This window comes from Poecile atricapillus, chromosome 2, assembly GCF_030490865.1.
Source record: "Poecile atricapillus isolate bPoeAtr1 chromosome 2, bPoeAtr1.hap1, whole genome shotgun sequence".
Taxonomy (NCBI): domain Eukaryota; kingdom Metazoa; phylum Chordata; class Aves; order Passeriformes; family Paridae; genus Poecile; species Poecile atricapillus.
In genome coordinates this window covers 154,264,181-154,284,067 of record NC_081250.1, presented here as the reverse complement: position 1 = coordinate 154,284,067, position 19,887 = coordinate 154,264,181, and the positions used below count along the sequence as shown (strand labels likewise).

The 19,887-nt window shown below is 62.5% G+C and overlaps 2 protein-coding genes across 2 annotated transcripts; one reads left to right on the top strand and one right to left on the bottom strand.

Annotated features, from left to right (window-relative positions):
* Positions 1–1,636: 1,636 nt before the first annotated feature.
* EPPK1 (epiplakin 1) lies at positions 1,637–17,744 on the bottom strand. Its single transcript, XM_058832299.1, has 2 exons — positions 17,698–17,744; positions 1,637–12,300 (listed from the first exon to the last, which is right to left on the bottom strand). Exon 2 carries the CDS (start codon positions 12,263–12,265, stop codon positions 2,273–2,275), a length of 9,993 nt encoding a protein of 3,330 aa, XP_058688282.1. The 5' UTR covers positions 12,266–12,300; positions 17,698–17,744; the 3' UTR covers positions 1,637–2,272.
* On the top strand, positions 14,487–18,868 carry LOC131575575 (collagen alpha-1(III) chain-like). Its single transcript, XM_058831173.1, has 6 exons — positions 14,487–14,624; positions 14,705–15,507; positions 15,970–16,898; positions 17,360–17,734; positions 18,320–18,405; positions 18,752–18,868. The coding sequence occupies exons 1-6, from the start codon at positions 14,487–14,489 to the stop codon at positions 18,866–18,868; spliced, it is 2,448 nt and encodes an 815-aa protein (XP_058687156.1).
* Positions 18,869–19,887: the final 1,019 nt, after the last annotated feature.

Here is a 19,887-nt window from a genome sequence, read left to right as displayed (position 1 = left end):
GGGGACAGCCGGGGGGGATTTGGGATCTGCTCCCAGGAACAGGGACAGGAGGAGAGGGAACGGCCTCAGGCTGGGCCAGGGGAGGTTTATGTTGGATATTTGGAAAATTCCTCCTGGAAAGGGCTGCCCAGCCCTGGCCCAGCTGCCCTGGCAGTGGTGGAGTCCCCATGCCTGGAAGAGCTCAATAAACATGTGGATGTGACATCAGGGGACATGGGCTAGAAGCGGCCTTGCTCGTGCTGGGGGAGCGTTTGGATCCCGTGGTCCCAACCCAAAGGATTCCATGGGCAGAAGGTGGGGAGGGAGGGAGGGAGGGAGGGAGGCAGGGAGGCAGGGAGGGAGGCAGGGAGGCAGGGAGGCAGGGAGGCAGGGAGGGAGGGAGGCAGGGAGGGAGGGAGGCAGGGAGGGAGGGAGGGAGGCAGGGAGGGAGGCAGGGAGGGAGGGAGGCAGGGAGGGAGGGAGGGAGGCAGGGAGGGAGGCAGGGAGGGAGGCAGGGAGGGAGGCAGGGAAGCAGGGAGGGAGGGAGGCAGGGAGGAGGCAGCGTGGCACAGAGGACAAGGTCCCCAGGCTGGGGCTGGCCCTCTGGCTGTGGCCAGTGTTTAATATCCTGGAGGCCTCTGCTCAGCTCCTGCCCGCTCTGGGTGCTGCCAGAGCCCAGGGTGGCTTTGTGCCCTGTCCTTGAGTGTCCCAAATTGTGCCACAGCGCAGCAGCCGCGGGGACGCCGCGCTGGCACCGGCACAGTCGGACGTTACCGATGCAGGCCGGTGACCCAGCACAGGCTGTTCCTGATGGCCTCTCTGGAAGGGAGAATTGGATTTCCAGGATGAGAAGACTCCTGGGAGACGTTATTGTGGCTTTCCAGTAACTACAGGGAGCTATGAGGGAGCTGGAGAGGGGCTTGGGACAAAGGCCTGGAGTGACAGCGTGAGGTGGAATGGCTTCAGATTGGAAGGACGTAGGTGTAGATCAGATATTGGAAGGAATTGTTCCCTGTGAGGGTGGGCAGGCCCTGGCACAGGGTGCCCAGAGCAGCTGTGGCTGCCCCTGGATGCCCAGAAGTGTCCAAGGCCAGGCTGGATGGAGCTTGGCACAGCCTGGTCTATTGGGAGGTGTCCCTGCCCATGGCAGGGGGTGGGACAAGAAGGCCCCTTCCCACCCAAACTGTTCCATGATTCTGTGAATTCTCTCCCATTCGTTTGTCCCATCACTTTCTGAGCCCGTGCAATTCTCTGGGCTCCACAGCAGGTTACGGCGAGGTGTCCCACAGCTCCTCCACACTTCTTCCCAGGCACCAGCTGTACAAGCTGTGGCCAAAAGTCCATTTTCCAGGACATTAGCAGGTTAATTAAGGCAAACAGCCCAAGGCAGCACATTTAAGGAGGGTAAGTTTCCTTCCATTGAACAGCAGTAGAATTATTCATCCCTGAAGTGCATGGAAGAGTGGCTGCGGGGCTGTTCCTCTGCGGGAGCGCCGCATGTGGGCTGAGTCAGCTCAGGACACAGGAGGGCAACAGGAGCAGGAGGGAACGGAGGCTCCACGGTGGATGGACAGAATAAAATACGGCACAGCCGTGTCCACTCTCAGCTCCTGTGAGGATCCATCCCCACGGAGGCTTCAAGGAGGGAGGAAAGGCACAGCGAGAAACCAGACCACTCTGGGCTGAGGCTCTTTGTACTCCAGACACTCCCGGAAAAGCAGGACGGGCCGAGGCATGGAGAGCAAACACAGATGATGTGTCCCACCAGTGCCAGTGACACACAACGCAGGCCTGGCGTCCTGCCCATGCGGAAATCTGCTCTCCACGCTGTCCTGGCTTGAAAAGCCGCAACCCCAATACCCAAATACCCTCCTGCAAAGCTACTGAGGATATCTGGCACAGGCAAGAAAAGAGAGGCAGAGAATAAAAATACCACCCACAGCAACACCCATATGGAACAAAGACCTGCACTTAAACCTGTGTGAGGAAAATGAGGATGACACACTTCACCAAAATGGCCTGAGATAACCCAGGCTGCTTCTTCTGTTCCTGAAAGGCAACCAAAGAAAGAGGCACAACGCAATGCAACAACACTGCTTGGGGGGGAGGCACTTCAAAGCTGCATCTGATGTGGGTGGGTGGTGGTAAAGAAAAGAGATCACGAAGGAAATTCCCTCACTGGCATCATAAATGGTAAAAAAATTTAGAAAAAGAAAGACAAACACCAGCAGCAAAAGAAATATTCACAATAGCAACATTCTTCCGCAAGGAAAAAAATCAAAAGGTTTTATAACTATTTTCTAAAAATATTAAGGAAATAAAGCCCCGTGTCCGGGTCAGGCACGCAGCGGCGCAGCAGCTGCAGGTACGTCAGGTTCTCGTGGGTGTTGGGGTCGAAGAAGCCCTTGGTGTCGTCACCGGGGTCGGAGAGGATCTGGTTCATCTCCTGGTCAAAGTAGCCACGCTTGTAGGCCACCTCCACGGGCAGGCGGTGGCTGTGCACGGGGTCGATGATGCCGCCCGTGGCGATCTGGGCCTCGAGCAGGCGGATGCCGTGGTCCCTGACGATCAGCTCCTTCTTCATGGCCTGGAAGAGGGAGATTTTATCGCCCGTGTAGGGGTCAGAGTAGCCCGTCACGGCCCGCTCGGCCGACAGCAGCTTCTCGTGCAGCTCGCTGCCCACCAGCCCAGAGGACACGGCCTCGTCCACCGACAGCTTCTGGTTCTTGACCGGGTCGACGAGGAAGCCGGTGGCCGCCTGTGCCTCCAGCAGCACCAGCGCCGTGCCCTGCCTCAGGATGCCCTTCCACATGGCCTGGTAGATGCTCATCTTCTCCACCTTGCCAGGCTCGGCCTTGCAGGGCACCAGCACGCCGGCGATGACGCCCGTGCCGTCCAGGTAGCGCTTGACCGAGGCCATTTGCGTCACCTCCTGCACCGTCCTGGCGCCCTGCACCAGCTCGGCCAGCGTGCCCGTGTCGATGATGCCCGAGTCCAGCAGGTCCGAGGCGCTCACCTGCCTCCTGAGGCCCGTGAATTTCACGCTGCTGCTGCGCTGCGCCGCCTCCTCCACCAGCCGGGTGAGGAGCGTGGCCAGCTCGGCCAGCGCCAGGCTCCCGGCCCGCACCTGGCCCAGCAGCTCCCCTCGCTTCGCCTCCGACACAAACTTGGAGAAGAGGAGCTCCCACAGGGACACCTTCCTGCCGTGGAAGCCGCCTGCCGACACCTCGATTGTGTGGGACTTGAGGGACCGCTCCAGCTCCAGCTCCAGCTCCTGCTCCCGTTCCTGCTCCCGTTTCTGTTCCCGTTCCTTCTGGGAGTTTGAGGCACTGCCGTTCTGGCTGGGCTGGGGCAGGACCTCCCTTTCTGGGGACTTGGGGGCCACCTCGTCACTGTGCCCCTCAGCCCTGGTGACAATGGCGGTGAGGAGGTCGATCATCTCCGCAATGGTGAGCGTCCCCGCCTTGTAGCGGCGCAGGAGGTCCTGGCGCCGGTGGTCGGGGACGTAGCGGGAGAAGAGGAGCTCCCAGAGGGTGACGCTCTGGCCCTGGAAGAGCCCCACAGGCAGCGTGGTGCGGGCGGCCTGCAGGGCTTTGCGGGCATCCTCGGTCAGCTGGTAGAGCACGGAGCCCTTGTCCATCAGCTGCAGCATCAGCAGCCCCGTGTCGGGGTCGGGCACGCAGCGGCGCAGCAGCTGCAGGTACGTCAGGTTCTCATGGGTGTTGGGGTCGAAGAAGCCCTTGGTGTCATCGCCGGGGTCAGAGAGGATCTGGTTCATCTCCTGGTCAAAGTAGCCACGCTTGTAGGCCACCTCCACGGGCAGGCGGTGGCTGTGCACGGGGTCGATGATGCCGCCGGTGGCGATCTGGGCCTCCAGCAGGCGGATGCCGTGGTCCCTGACGATCAGCTCCTTCTTCATGGCCTGGAAGAGGGAGATTTTGTCGCCCGTGTAGGGGTCAGAGTAGCCCGTCACGGCCCGCTCGGCCGACAGCAGCTTCTCGTGCAGCTCGCTGCCCACCAGCCCAGAGGACACGGCCTCGTCCACCGACAGCTTCTGGTTCTTGAGCGGGTCGACGAGGAAGCCGGTGGCCGCCTGTGCCTCCAGCAGCACCAGCGCCGTGCCCTGCCTCAGGATGCCCTTCCACATGGCCTGGTAGATGCTCATCTTCTCCACCTTGCCAGGCTCGGCCTTGCAGGGCACCAGCACGCCGGCAATGACGCCCGTGCCGTCCAGGTAGCGCTTGACCGAGGCCATTTGCGTCACCTCCTGCACCGTCCTGGCGCCCTGCACCAGCTCGGCCAGCGTGCCCGTGTCGATGATGCCCGAGTCCAGCAGGTCCGAGGCGCTCACCTGCCTCCTGAGGCCCGTGAATTTCACGCTGCTGCTGCGCTGCGCCGCCTCCTCCACCAGCCGGGTGAGGAGCGTGGCCAGCTCGGCCAGCGCCAGGCTCCCGGCCCGCACCTGGCCCAGCAGCTCCCCTCGCTTCGCCTCCGACACAAACTTGGAGAAGAGGAGCTCCCACAGGGACACCTTCCTGCCGTGGAAGCCGCCTGCCGACACCTCGATGGTGTGGGACTTGAGGGACCTCTCCAGCTCCAGCTCCTGCTCCCGCTCCTGCTCCCGTTTCTGTCCCCGTTCCTTCGGGGAGTTTGAGGCACTGCCGTTCTGGCTGGGCTGGGGCAGGACCTCCCTTTCTGGGGACTTGGGGGCCACCTCGTCACTGTGCCCCTCAGCCCTGGTGACAATGGCGGTGAGGAGGTCGATCATCTCCGCAATGGTGAGCGTCCCCGCCTTGTAGCGGCGCAGGAGGTCCTGGCGCCGGTGGTCGGGGACGTAGCGGGAGAAGAGGAGCTCCCAGAGGGTGACGCTCTGGCCCTGGAAGAGCCCCACAGGCAGCGTGGTGCGGGCGGCCTGCAGGGCTTTGCGGGCATCCTCGGTCAGCTGGTAGAGCACGGAGCCCTTGTCCATCAGCTGCAGCATCAGCAGCCCCGTGTCGGGGTCGGGCACGCAGCGGCGCAGCAGCTGCAGGTACGTCAGGTTCTCGTGGGTGTTGGGGTCAAAGAAGCCCTTGGTGTCATCTCCGGGGTCGGAGAGGATCTGGTTCATCTCCTGGTCGAAGTAGCCACGCTTGTAGGCCACCTCCACGGGCAGGCGGTGGCTGTGCACGGGGTCGATGATGCCGCCGGTGGCGATCTGGGCCTCGAGCAGGCGGATGCCGTGGTCCCTGACGATCAGCTCCTGCTTCATGGCCTGGAACAGGGACATCTTTTGTCCCGTGTAGGGGTGGGTGTAGCCTGTCACTGCTCTCTCGGCACTGAGTAGTTTGTTTTTCAACTCACTGCCCACCAGCCCAGAGGACACGGCCTCGTCCACCGACAGCTTTTGATTCTTGACCGGGTCGATGATGAAGCCGGTGGCCGCCTGTGCCTCCAGCAGCACCAGTGCCGTGCCCTGCCTCAGGATGCCCTTCCACATGGCCTGGTAGATGCTCATCTTCTCCACCTTGCCAGGCTCGGCCTTGGATGGCACCAGCACGCCGGCGATGCTTCCAGTTCCCTCAAGGTACCTCCTCACACTCTCTGATTGTGCTATTTCTTGTGCCGTCTCTTTTCCTTTCTGGAGTTTTTCTATTGTTTCCTCTGTAATTATTTTTGCACTGAGCAGTTCTGATGCTGTGATTTGCTGTCGGATTCCCTGGAACCACACATCACTTCTGTCCTCTTCCTTTTCTCTAATGATCTTCAGTATTGTCTCAATCATTCCTTGCACGATGTGTTGGGATTCCGCTTTGTATTTTTTCACCAGCTCTTTTCGTTTCTCCTCAGTGATGTACTCGGAGCAGAGAAGTTCCCAGAGCGACAACACCTGTCCCTTGTATTTTCCCACGGGCACCTGGACCTTGGTACACAGCAGGGCGTTTTTGGTTTGCTCATCAATGTAGAAATAGTCGCCCTCCTTTTCCAGGACCTGCAGCAGGTACAGGCCGCTCTCCCTGTCTTTGGCACACCTCTGCAGGAGCTGGCTGTAACTGATCTTCTCATGAGTGTTTGGATCTATAAAGCCTTTGCTGCCGTGGTCTGGATCTGAGAGCAGGAGGAACATGTCCTCGTCCAGGTGTCCACGCTTGTAGGCCACCTCCACGGGCAGGCGGTGGCCATGCCAGGGGTCAATGATGCCACCAGTGGCAAGCTGGGCCTCGAGCAGGCGGATGCCGTGATCTCTGACTATTATCTTCTGTCTTACAGCCTGGAAGAGAGATATTTTACTTCCTGTTTGAGGATCTGTGTATCCCGTCACGGCTTTCTCTGCCGACAGCAGCTGCTCACGCAGCTCGCTGCCCACCAGCCCGGACGAGATGGCCTCGTCCACTGAGAGCTTCTGGTTGTTCCGGGGGTCCAGGAGGAAGCCGGTGGCCGCCTGTGCCTCCAGCAGCCCCAGTGCACATTGCTCTGTGAGGAGGCCTTTCTTCAGCGCCTGGTAGATGCTCATCATCTCTTTCCTCAGTGGGAGGAGGACCCCAGCTATGCACCCAGTGCCGTCCAGGTACCTTTGGATGGTGTCCCTCTTCGTGAGGCTGGCAAGCGTGAGACTCCCATCCTGCAGCTGATCCAGAGTTTTCTTGTCAATTATCTCAGAGTTGAACAATTCTGATACCGACACCTCCCCTCTCAGTCCTTTGACCCTGAGGGCTTCTCCTCTTCGCTCTGTGTCCTCGATGATTTTTAGGATGAGGGATATCAGGTCTTCCAGCATTAGGGTTTTGCTTTTGTACTGCATCACCAGCTCTTTCCTTTTCTGCTCTGAGATGTAGTGAGAGCAGAGGACTTCCCAGACAGAAACGGTTTGGTCCTTAAACTTTCCAACTTTCACCTGAAGGGGCTTTGAGCGCAAAGCCTGTTTCGTGGACTCATCAATGTAGAAGTACTTTCCTCCCTCCTTTACAACTTGCAGCATGTACAACCCCGTCTCTGGGTCTTGGACACATCTCTCCAGGAGCTGCATATAGGTCAGGTTCTCGTGGGTGTTGGGGTCGAAGAAGCCCTTGGTGTCATCACTGGGGTCGGAGAGGATCTGGTTCATCTCCTGGTTGAAGTAGCCGCGCTTGTAGGCCACCTCCACGGGCAGGCGGTGGCTGTGCACGGGGTCGATGATGCCGCCGGTGGCGATCTGAGCCTCGAGCAGGCGGATGCCGTGGCTCTTCACAATCAGCCCTTGGTTCATGGCTTCAAACAGGGACATCGGGGCTTTGGTGTAGGGGTCAGTGTAGCCCGTCACGGCTCTCTCCGCAGAGAGCAGCTTTTCAAAAATCTCCCCTCCAATCAGACCCACCTCTAACGCTTCTTCCACTGAAAACTTCTTGTTTTTCTCAGGGTCGATGATGTATCCGGTGGCCGCCTGTGCCTCCAGCAGCACCAGGGCGGTCCCTGGCCTCAGGATGCCCTTCCACATGGCCTGGTAGATGCTCATCTTCTCATTGCTTGGCTGGATAAGGACCCCTGCTATGAAATTGCTGCCCTCCAGGTACCTGCGGACAGACTCCATTTCAGTGACTTCTTTGACCGTTTTCTTCCCCTGGTTGAGCTCATCGAGGGTTTTTTTGTCTATCAGCTGGGACTGGAAGAGGTCGCTGGCGGAGACTCTTTTCCGCAGGCCTTTGAACGCAAACTTCTTGCCTTGTGCCTCAGTCTCTTGGATGATTGTGGTGATAATTGTTGTGATTTCCTGCAGCACTTCAGCCTTCTCGTCTTTGTACTTCTGCACCAGCTCTCTTCTCTGGCTGTCAGAGAAGTATTCGGAGTTGAGGAGGTCCCAGACAGACACGGTCTGTCCTTTGAACCTCCCCACGTTGACACAGACGGTCACAGATTTCAGCACCTTCATGGTCTGCTCATCCACACAGAACATCGCGTTTTCTGACAGCGGGAGGAGCCACAGACCCGACTCAGCCTCACGAATGCACCGGTCCTTCAGCTGCTGGTAGGTCACGTTCTCCTTGGTGTTTGGGTCAAAAAAGACCTTGGTGCTGTCATCCAGCTGAGAGAGGGTTTGGCTGAGGTCCTCGTCATAGAAGCCATGCCTGCAGGCAGCCTGGAGCGGCAGGTGGAGGTGGTGGATGGGATCAATGACCCCTCCCGTGGCCAGCTGGGCCTCCAGCAGGGGCACAGCCTCTGCCAGGGGGATGAGCTCTTTCCTGAGCGCCTGGCACAGGGAGATGGAGCTCCCGGTGTAGGGGTCTGTGTAGCCCATCACAGCCCTCTCGGCCAGAAGGAGTTTTTCTGTAAGCTCTTCTCCAACCACAGCCGCTCTCACGGCGTCCCTCACGCTGAGCCTCCGGTTTGTTGCAGGGTCAGTCAGGTATCCTGTGGCTGCCTGAGCCTCCAGCAGCCTCAGAGCAGCCCCAGGGAGGAGGAGATTGTTTTTCATGGCATCATAGAAGCTCATCTTTTGTTTGGATTCCTCTATGAAGACCCCAGCAATGCTGCCTGTGCCCTTCAAGTACCTCTTTACACTCTCCATCGCGGCCACTTCTTCAGGAGTTCTTACGCCCTGAGCCAGTTCTTCAAACGTCTTCTGAGAAATGATGCCCGTGTCCAGCAGCCAGACCACAGGGACACTGCCCCTCAGGCCTTCCAGGGAGATCTGGGTCCTGGCTTTCATCTCCATCTCCCCCACCAGCCTGAGCACAAGAGCAACCAGCTGCTCCAGCGACAGCTCCTCGGACCGGAACCTCTCCGTGAAGTCTCTCCTCTGCTCCTGGGTGAAGTACCCTGAGTGCATGAGCTCCCAGAGGGAGACTCCTTTCTCCTTCACCATGGTTTCCTTGAAAATCCGTTGGATTTGCTCGTCGGTGTAGGCAGGAGCAGCTGTCTGTGCCAGAGGCAGCAAGTGGAATCCGGAGACGTCGTCCTTCTGGCAGTGCTGGATGAGCTCAGCGTAGGTCACGCTCTCTTTGCTGTCCGGGAGGCAGAAGACTCTGTGGTCATCGCTGGGCTTGGAAAGGGCCTTGCCTGTGTCCTCATCCAGGCAGCCTCGCCGCTGGGCCGACTCGAGGGGGATGTAGTGGCCACACGTCGGGTCGATGATGCCTCCTGTGGCCATCTGCACCTCCATGAGCTGCATGGCCTGCTTGTCCGCGATCAGGCCCTTCTTCATCGCCTGGAAAAGGGGGATCTTCTTGCCCGTGAAAGGGTCCTTGTAGCCCGTCACGGCTCCTTCCGCGTGCTGCAGCTTCTCGTGGACGTCTGGCCCGATGACTCCCTCCTTGACGGCCTCATCCACACGGAGCTTCTGGTTGTTCACAGGGTCAATAATGAAGCCCGTGGCAGCCTGGGCCTCCAGCAGGGGCAGGGCTACTCCTGGCACCACGATGTTCTGCTTCATGGCCTCATAAATGCTCATTCTCTGGTTGGATGGCTGGAGCACAATCCCGCCGATGCTGCCCGAGCCGTAGAGGTACTTCCTGACGGAGTCCATGCGCAGGACTTGTTCTGGGGTGACGGATCCCTCCAGCACCTGCTCAAACAGGGCCCTGTCGATGACGCCGGTTTCCATCAGGTGATAAGCGCTGACATTGCCTCTCATGGCTGGGAACTTGATGGGGGCCCATTTCTTCATTTCCTCCTCCAGCATGAGCCGGATTTGCTCCAGGCTGAGCTTCCTCAGCTGGAAGTGGTTGAAGATCTCCCGGCGCCTCCCCTCGCTGAAGTACTCGGAGTTCAGCAGGTCCCACACGGAGACCTTCTCCCCCCGTAAGCGCCCGAACCTGACGGGCAGCCAGGAGCTCCTGAACACCTGCCTGGTGGCCTCGTCGATGAACTGCCGCTTCCTGCTGTTCAGAGGGAGCAGGCAGAGCCCGGTGGAGGGCTCGGTGATGCATTTCTCCTTCAGCTGCAGGTACGTCAGGTTCTCGTGGGTGTTGGGGTCGAAGAAGCCCTTGGTGTCGTCACTGGGGTCGGAGAGGATTAAATTCATCTTCTTGTCGAAGTAGCCGCGCTTGTAGGCCACCTCCACGGGGATGCGGTGGCTGTGCACGGGGTCGATGATGCCGCCCGTGGCGATCTGGGCCTCCAGCAGGCGGATGCCGTGGTCCCTGACGATCAGCTCCTTCTGCATGGCCTGGAAGAGGGAGATTTTGTCACCTGTGTAAGGATCTCTGTAGCCAGTGACAGATTTCTCCGCAGCCAGCAGCTTGTCGTAAACGTCTGGGCCAATGACGTTGGCTCGTAAAGCCTCATCCACGGAATACCTCTTGTTGGCAGCGGGGTCAATGACAAACCCTGTGGCAGCCTGTGCCTCCAGGAGGATCAGAGACGTTCCTGGCCTCAGAAGTCCCTTCCGCTTTGCCTGGTAGATGCTGATCTTCTCCTGGGAGTCGGGGAGCAGCAGCCCACCGATGCTTCCCGTGCCCTGCAGGTACTTCCTGACAGTGTCCATGCTGGTGACTTCTTTGGCCGATGTTTCTCCCTCCTTGAGTTTTTTAAACAAGTCTTTGTTGATAATTTCCGAGCTCAGGAGCTGGTCAGCCGTCACCTGCTCCCTCAGGCCCTTGAAGGTGACGTTGGCAGTGGCAGCCTTTTCCTCAACGGCGGCTCTGATGGCCTCTCCCAGTCCTTGCAGGGAGAGCGTTCCTGCCAGGAGCTGCCGAGCGAGCACAGCTCTTTGCTCGCCCTGGATGTAGTCAGAGAAGAGAAGTTTCCAGAGAGACACCGACTTGCCCTTGAACTTCCCGACAGCGATGGGTACCTGTGTGTTTTCCAGAGCTGTCTGGCTCCTGTGGTCAAGGAAGCCGGGTGTTCCCTGGGATCCTTCAGTGCCGTCCCCACCGAGCGGCAGCAGCAGGAGCCCCGTGCTGGGATCGGTGACGCAGCGCTGGAGCAGCTCTGCGTAGCTCAGCTTCTCCTTGGAGCCAGGGTGGAAGAAGCCCTTGAGGTCGTCAGGAGGGCTGGAGAGGAGCTGGCTGGTGGCCTCGTCCAGGTACCCCCACTCGCAGGCTGTCTCCATGGGGACACGGAGGTGCCTGCCCGGAGCGATGACACCCCCCGTGGCCACCTGAGCCTCCAGAAGGCAAAGGCCATGATCCCTGGGAACAAAGCCCTTCCTGATGGCTTGGAACAGGGAGAGCATTTCTCCGCTGGAGGGGTCCCTGTAGCCAGTGATGGATTTCTCAGCTGAAGACAGTTTCTCATAAAGCTCTGGGCCGATGAGACCGACCCTGACAGCCTCATCCACGGAGTAGATTTTGTTCTTTAGGGGGTCTGTCAGGCTACCGGTGGAGGCCTGGACTTGCAGGAGCATGAGAGCAGCCCCAGGCACGAGGAGATGCTCCCTCAGTGCCTGGTAAAGGCTTTTCTGCTCCCCGGAGGGCAGCACAACACCAGCCACGCTCCTCGTCCCGCGCAGAAAATGCTGAACAATGTCATTCTCTGCCACCTCCTGGGCAGAGACTCTTCCCTCCTCGAGGCCTCGGAAGACATCGGAGCTGATGATGCCGGAGTCCATCAGGTCCCTGCTGCTCACCCTCCCTCCCAGCCCTGGGAATGTGATCTGCAGCGGCAGGAGGAGGAAGCCCGAGGCTGGATCCACAACACACCTCTCCCTCAGCTCTGAGTAAGTGACCTTCTCCATAGTGCTGGGGTCAAGGAACACTTTGCTGTCCTCGTGGCTGGGGTCAGAGCCGAGCTGGCTCATCTCTTCATCCAGATATCCCCTCTCGCAGGCCACATCTGCCGGCAGCCGGCCGCCGCTGGCCGGGTCGATGACGCCTCCGGTTGCCATCTGGGCCTGGAGCAGGCGAATGCCCTGCTCCCTCCCCACCAGCTCCTTCTGGATGGCCTGGTAGAGGGAGATTTTCTCTTCTGTGTAGGGGTCCACAAAGCCAGTAGCAGCTCTGTCTGCCGAGAGCAGCCTCTCCTTCAGCTCCAGCCCCACCAGCCCCGTCCGCACGGCTTCTGCCACGGGGACACGGCGGCTCCTCAGCGGGTCAGAGATGGAGCCCGTGGCTGCCTGGGCCTCGAGGAGGCAGAGGGCTGAATCCAGGCTCAGTAGATGCTCTCTGGTGGCCTCATAAAAGCTCATTATCCTCTTTGAAGCCTCTACGTAGACGCCTGCAATGCTGCCAGCTGTCTCCGAGGGCTCCCTGGGAGCCTCCAGACCCGCCACATCCCTGCCAGCTGCTTTTTGCTGTTTGCACGGCATCGTGTCCTGGCACAAGTGGTTTGTCCCTGACACGTCTTCCCCGGGAGAGCTGGGAACAGCGTGGCCATTCACTGCTGGCTTGCTCTCCATCCTCCTGCTGCACGCCTTCCACAGCGCTCAGGACTCTGGAGAGAGAGGACAGAGAGGGAAAGCTCAGTGAGAAATCAGCTTCTTTGTGGTTTGCATGTTAAATACGGGGAAATCAGAAACATAAATATTCTCAGGCAGGAGGAAGTGACAGCCAAAGGCTGAGCATGTCCGAACCTGATGTGCCATCCTGAGGGATCCGGCCAAACTCAAGGAGTCAGTGGATGAGAAGCTCCACGTGCCCTGCCCAAGTGCACAGGAGCTCCCAAACCCCCTGTGCCCTGGGCTGATCCCCCAGCCTGGGCAGCAGGGCAGGGGGATTCTGCCCCTGTGCCCAGCTGAGACCCCACCTCCAGAGCTGCCCCAGCCCTGGGGAGCAGCAGCACAAGGACCTGGAGCTGCTGGAGAGAGCCCAGAGGAGCCCCCGCAGCTGCTCCAGGGCTGGAGCCCCTCTGGAGCCAGGCTGGGAGAGCTGGGGGTGCTCACCTGGAGAAGAGAAGCTCTGGGGAGAGCTGAGAGCTCCTTGCAGGGCCTGAAGGGGCTCCAGGAGAGCTGGAGAGGGACTGGGGACAAGGGATGGAGGGACAGGACACAGGGAATGGCTGCCAGTGGCAGAGGGCAGGGCTGGATGGGATCTTGGGCAGGAATTGTTCCCTGGCAGGGTGGGCAGGCCCTGGCACAGGTGCCCAGAGCAGCTGTGGCTGCCCCTGGATCCCTGGCAGTTTTCCAGGCCAGGTTGGACCCTGGGGCTTGGAGCAGCCTGGTCCCATGGAAGGTGTCCCTGCCCATGGCACAGGGTGGGACTGGATGGGCCCTAAAGGTCCCTTTCCAGCCAAACCACTCCATGATTTTGTGATTCTCGGGTTGCTGGCATGCAACCCCCCTGTCCTTCCACTGTTCCCCCTTCTCACCCTGTCCAAGGAAGGCAGAGGCTCCATCCCAGTGAGCAGTGGCCACCAGGAAAAGAGCCAGGGCTACCTCAGGGTGAGATTGCACCTGATCCAAACCTGCCCTCCTGCTGGCAAAGCTGCAGGATCCACTTGTGTCAGAGACTGAAATAGTTAATGCCTCAAACACTGACATAAAATTTTTCCCATTGAAGCCCACCCCTCCCTAAGGAATGGAACTTTGAACTGAAACTCAAGCTTCTGAGATTAGATAAAGGGAAACCCATTCTTCAGGGGAGAAGTAAACAAGTAAACAAGGAAAAGTATGTGGGCCAAACCCAGCAGCCGTGCTAAGAATCATCTCTGGCTTGCTTTGGCCGTAGCCCACAGCCCCATTTGCTGGGAGCAGGTTTGCTCAGATTTCCCCCTCAGCCGAGGTGGGTGGAGGAAGTTTCAGTGTGTTGTAATCCCCGCTCAGGGGCAGTGAACCTCTCTTCCCTTACACAAACTGGCTGTGGGAGCCCTGGGAAGGCCACATCCACAGGACATTTATGTGAGGGGCAGCTGAGGAGGTGCCTTCACCCATCAGAGACCCCCAGAGTCATTCCTGATGCACCACAGGACTGCACGTGACAAATCCGGAGTCATTTTAAGAGAAAATGGCAATCCCAGGGGGGATTTCCTCCCTGGCCTAAGCGTATACAAACCCATCAGATTCTGCTTTCCAGGGGGACCTTCACCACCAAGGAGATCAGCTGGAGAGGGGATCAATGGTTGGGATCCACGAATGGTGATGGTTTCTTTATTCTCGTCTCTGTCACTCTCTTTCTGTCCACCCACCTATTTTCTATTTCTTTCTCCCTCCCTCTCGCATGTTTACCGTCAAATAAAACTCACACTATTTACTTTGGCATATGGTCTGGTTTGCACCTCAATTCGGGCAGAGGCATTCCTAACAACTCTAAAAACTGGATCCTGATAACTTGGACCCTCCACAGCCGGGGCACCGGGCCGTGAGCACCGGGAGCTTGGAGGGTGCTCACGATCGAGCACGGGCGTGCCGGGCTCCGGGAGCTGCGGTCACCCAGTGCCCCCGGGCAGCGGAGCCTCTCTGCCCGCAGCCCCTGTGCCAGCACCCCGCTCCTGCAGCGCTGCAGCTCCTCCTGCAGCGCTGCAGCACCTCCTGCAGCGGGGGGCTTCAGCAGCGAGGGGCAGCTCCGGTGCCTCGTTCCCCCGTCAGCTCCATCCATCCCCGAGGGCAGAGCGCCAGCCCCGGGGCGAGCGGGGTCTGTCAGGGGCGAGCGAGGCACGGGCCAAGCGCCAAGAGGAGCCAGGAGATGCCCCAGCCCAAGCTCCTGCAGCCGGGCAGGGGGGGCACGGTGCTGCCCACCGGGATCTCTGGGCTCGGCTGCCTCGAGATGTCCGGCACGCAGAACCCCAGGGAGAGCCGGTGCCACACCGAGCCTCCCGCAGGGGTCACAACGAGGGGGGACAGTGCGGAGCGGCTGTGTCTCACTGCCCAGAGCTCACAGACCCGGCTCCTCCCCGGCTCCAGGCGAGCAAACAAGCGCTGGCAGCGAAAAGCAGCCTGACGGTGCCGGTGGGTGCTGTGCCCGGGCCCTGCCCACCCCAGGAGCCGCCTCTCCAGCGGGGCTCCGTGCACCCGGCTTCGTCCGCTCGTGTCCCCCCAGCTCGTTCCGTGCCCCTGGGCCACGCCAGCAGCTTTTCCTTTCTCTTGCTGCCCTGTCCCAGCCGTGCCCCGGGCTCGCTGCCCGGCCCGGGGAAAGGTCTCGGCAGCTCCGGCTCCCTCCGCCCGGTGATGTCAGCGCGGCTCGGATCTGCCCAGGCAGAGCTGTTTGTGTTCGCAGGATCAGGATCGCGCCCGGCTCCCGTGCCAGGAGCTGCGGACGGGCGGGGGGCCCCGGGGCTGCGCCCGCCCGCGGGAAGGGCTGGGAGAGGGGAGGGGGACTCGGGGGTCCCTGCCTGGGGGGAAGGGGGGTCCAGCCGCTGCCTGAGAGCCGGGACAGCTGCTCCGTCCTGCGCTGTGGGCCGGCAGCGAGGGGCTCCGCTGCCTCCTGTGTCCCACGGGCTCACAGCGGCTGCCCACGCGTGCATCCTGGGCCATGCACATGCAAAACACCTGCGGGGCTGGCGGCACCTGCCAGCGGCTCTGTCCGCCCCGCTCCTGCGGCCGGGAAAGCCGCTGCGGGCCCCGCAGCCCGTTCCTGGCAGAGATGCGGGGCTGGAGGCACCGGCCGTGCTGCCCTCGGGAGGAGCCGGGCTCAGCCCGGCCGTGACGCGGGCACGGCAGCGGTGGCAGCGCCGGGGTGGCTCCGGGGTGGCTCCGGTGTGGCTCCGGTGTGGCTCCGGTGTGGCTCCGGTGTGGTTCCCGTGTCCGGACAGCCCCAGGCAGGTCCCCACACGTTCCCAGAACCAAACTGGCCGCCGGCACCGGAGTGCAGCTGGAATCCGGCCCATAAATGTGGAAGTTTGAAAGCCTGGGCGGCTGAGGACTCAAAGGGTCGAGGTGTTGTCCCCCTCCCCGGGCGGGGGTAGGAGGTGGGTGTGCAGCAGGGAAAGGCTCCACTCCCTTTCCACAGAAGGCGTCAGCCCCATCGGAAACTTTGAGTAACCGACTTTGCCGACGAAGGCAGGGAGATTCCTGGCAGAGGTGTTGGCACCTGCCACCCTCCCCGGGGCCACGGTCTCTCCCCGACGCGGGCAGCGCTCCCTGGCAGCCGCAGCCGCTGCTCCGCGGCTTTCGCTCCCGGCTGCGTCAGGGAAGGCGCTGGCAGTGGTGTGAGCCACGGCCCCGCACAGCCACGGCCACCCACGGGAGCCCCGGCACAGCCACGGGTACCCACGGGAATCCCGGCACAGCCACGGGAGCCCCGGCACAGCCACGGCCCCTCACAGCCACGGGTACCCACGGGAATCCCGGCACAGCCACGGGAACCCCCGCACAGCCACGGGAGCCCCGGCACAGCCACGGGAGCCCCGGCACAGCCACGGCCACCCACGGGATCCCCGGCACAGCCAGGGGAGCCCCGGCACAGCCACGGCCCCGCACAGCCACGGCCACCCACGGGAACCCCGACACAGCCACGGGATCCCCGGCACAGCCACTGGAGCCCCGGCACAGCCACGGTCACCCCGGCACAGCCACGGGAACCCCGGCACAGCCACGGGAACCCCGACACAGCCACGGGAACCCCGGCACAGCCACGGGATCCTCGGCACAGCCACGGGAGCCCCGGCACAGCCACGGCCCCGCATAGCCACGGGAACCCCGGGACAGCCACGGGAACCCCGGGACAGCCACGGTCACCCCGGCACAGCCACGGGAACCCCGGGACAGCCACTGGAGCCCCGACACAACCACGGTCACCCCGGCACAGCCACGGGAACCCCGGGACAGCCACGGTCACCCCGGCACAGCCACGGCCCCGCACAGCCACGGGATCCTCGGCACAGCCACGGGAGCCCCGGGACAGCCACGGCCACCCACGGGAACCCCCGCACAGCCACGGGAACCCCGGGACAGCCACGGGAGCCCCGGCACAGCCACGGGATCCCCGGCACGGGGCCATTCCTCGCACACTCGGCGGCGCCGCTGCCCCACGGCCCGCGGGACAATCCGCACGTCTGCACCCTCAGGGAGCAGCCGGAGAGCGGCACCGGCTGCGGAGGGAGCGGCTGCCGGGGGCCCCAGGGAGCGCCCGGGAGAAGGGACTGGTTTTACTGGCAGAGTGCGGGACACGGTGTCTGCAGAGGGTGGCGGAGGAGTTGTGTGTCTGCTGGGGCAGGGACTGCAGAGTGCTGGGAGAGGCTGGGGCTGGGGGTGGGAGCTTGGCGGGGCCGGGGAGAGTCTGCAGGGTGGTGTCTCGTGGGACAGGCTGAGGCCGGCGCTGTTTTGGGGAGGGAGAGCAGTAGGGAAGTTTTCTGGGGCAGTGACGGAGGGTGACGGGAACAGGGAGAGCAGCTGGGGCGTGCTTTGGGGGCCCTGCTCTGAGCGGGCATCTCAGCACCCCTTCCCAGGCACTGCTGCCTGCCCGGCCGCCCCAGGGCCCGCAGTGCCGGGGTCCTGCCCGGTGCCCGAAGGGGGCTGCTGTAGGATGGAGTCGCACCCTCTCCACGGGGATAACCCCACCGCACCGTGGATTCACCTCACCGGGTGCTGTGGGAGGGTCCTGCCCTGTCCCACCGCCAGCCCCTTCCTCAGCCGAGCCCGCCCGTGCCATCGGAGCCTCGAGGCATCACCGGCTCTTCCCGGGAGCCATCCTGCCCGGGCGGCCGTGCCTTCCTGTCCTGCTCCTGGGAGGTGCCGGGCTCAGGGACCGCCATCCTCCCACCGCCCCAGCACTGCCGGGGGTGCCCAGGCTGCCCCAGCCCCGAGCGGCTGCCGCCCTACGCCCGCGGTCCCACCCCGGCACCGGGAGCGCTGCCGCATTCCTGCCATTCCGGGGATCGCGAGTGCGCTCCTGTCGCCTGCAGCTCCCGGCACGGCCGGAGTGCGCGGCCAGCTCCGCTCCGCCCGAGCTCTCCTACCTGCGCACGGCGCTGGCACAACGGGCTGCCCTGGCAGGTGCCCGGAGCTCCTCCGCTGCTTCCTGCCCGCCACCAGCGCACCTTTAAAACCTGGCCCTTCCCCGCCCCTGGGGATGACACAACGGCCCAGCCCTTGCAGAAACTCGCGGGCCAGCCCTCCCCAGGCCTCCCTCCGGGAGCTGGGGTCCCTCCTTGCAGGGGTTCCCTGGTCCCCAAATGGCTGTGCTGCAGGAGGTGGCCCTGTCCCCGTGGGCTGTGCCCTCCGCAGAGGAGGTGAGAGCGAAGGGCAGAGACCTTCTCGCCTGGGGTCAGCGCTGCCTTCATCCCCAGCAGCTCCTCATCCTTCTCTCCATCACCCCCCAAGCCCTCCCCCCTTCCAGCAGGGCCCCTGTGCCTCTCTGCAGTGGTCGGACCCCGGGCTGCAGGTGCAGGGCTAACCCTGGCACCACAGCAGCTGGGGTAGAGAGGGGGACCCTTCGCTGCTCCCCCCAGTCTTGCCCACGCCCCTGGATGTGCACGAAGCCTGAATTGCCCAAAACATGCCCAAACCATCCCGTTGCTGCTTGAGTCACCCAAACACCCCTGCCCTGCTTCCGTCACCAGCTCCACACCCTCTCTCCAGACCCTGCAGCCAGCGCCTGCTCCCCCCTGGGCACCCTGAGCTCTCTCCCCAGTGCCACAGGTCCCTGGGCCCTGCAAGAGCAGCGGGTACCACACTGGGCAAAGAGGCCTTTAGGGCCACCGGGGCAGGGGGGTCGTGCCACAGCCTCCCCCCCTGCCACCCTGCAGGGCGAGGCGCTGCGGGAGGGATGCGGCACTTGGGCAAGATGTTTATGGTGTGTGGGAGTGTGTTGTCTGGACAGGTGCCGGTATCCAGGCACGGGGCTGAGCCCACGATGCGGCGCGCCACGGGCCAGCGGGCACAAAGCCCTGGTGCCTGCTGTGGGTGCAGGCAGTCCTGGTGGTGCAGCCCAGGTGGAAGGGGGCATTCCCATCGGAATGGCGCTGCCAAACGCCTGGGCAGGGTGGTCCCCTGTGCCTGCTGCTTGGGCAGGGCCAAGCTGGTGGTCCAGAAGGGCAGAGGAACCTGGGCAGGGTCACCTGGGGCACCCAGAGAACCAAGAGAGGCACTGGCTGGCACAATGCCCCGGACTCGTGGGGCGATGTCTGAACAGGGCCGGTGAGAGGGGCAGGGGCTGCATCCTCCCTGGTGGGGCTGTGGCTGCCACCGAACCCATCCCTGCTCCTGTGGCCCATGGGCAGGCAGATGTGTCCCAGAAACCGGCACAAGCTTCCGAGGGCTGCCCAGGCGCTGGCTGAGGTGGATTAAGGCTGAGGAGCCTTAATCTGTCGGCAAACAGAGATGAGTGTTCGGCGGCACCAGAGCGCTCAGCGCCGGCACCACAGAACTTCCTGCTGCCGAGGCGCTGAGCTGCTCATCCTCCAGCAGGGTGGGGGCCAGCAGAACCTCTCTGCAGCTTCCCTGAGGCCCTGTGACCCACCCTGGAAGTTCAGAGAGCCCCAGGGCTGCAGCGGCATCAGGCACGGATGGACACGGTGGCCAGTGACCGGACTGATGGGCCTGGATGATGGGGGCATGGCCCCTTCTTCTGCAGGGACAGCCAGGAGAGGTCTCAGCTCCCTGTCAGGGCAGCACAGCTGGGCACACCGGACCCAGTGCACTGTGCTGGGCTGTTCTGGGCCATACTGGGCCATACTGGGCCGTGCCGAGCCCTGCCAGTGCAGGGCGGCTGTTGCTGCCCGCGGGATGGGAAGGGGCTGTGGTGTTAATTAGCCGTAAATGAGCAGCTGCCATTTGGGCAAATCCAACCAAAGCACGCGCGGCTTCATCAAAGCTCCTCAGCTGCTGACAAGGACGAGGAGCGACCAGCCTGGACAGCTCTCCCCTGCCCGTGGGCAGCTGCGGCTCCCGGAGCCTGGGTGCCACCCGTGCCGTGCCAGCCCAGCTGTGGGGCCGTGCCGTGGGGAGGGGGAGCCCAGGGGAGCTGGACACGGTCACTCTGTGCTGGAGGAGTTGTCCTGCAGCAGAAACCCCACGCGGGTGGGTTGGTGGCCACCCACGCCGGGTGTCACGGGGGGCGCTGGCAGAGTGGCCGTGCCCGGGACAGGACACGGGTCCGGACAGGAGCGGCCGGAGCTTGGGCTGAGCCGGCAGAGCCAGGGAGGGCT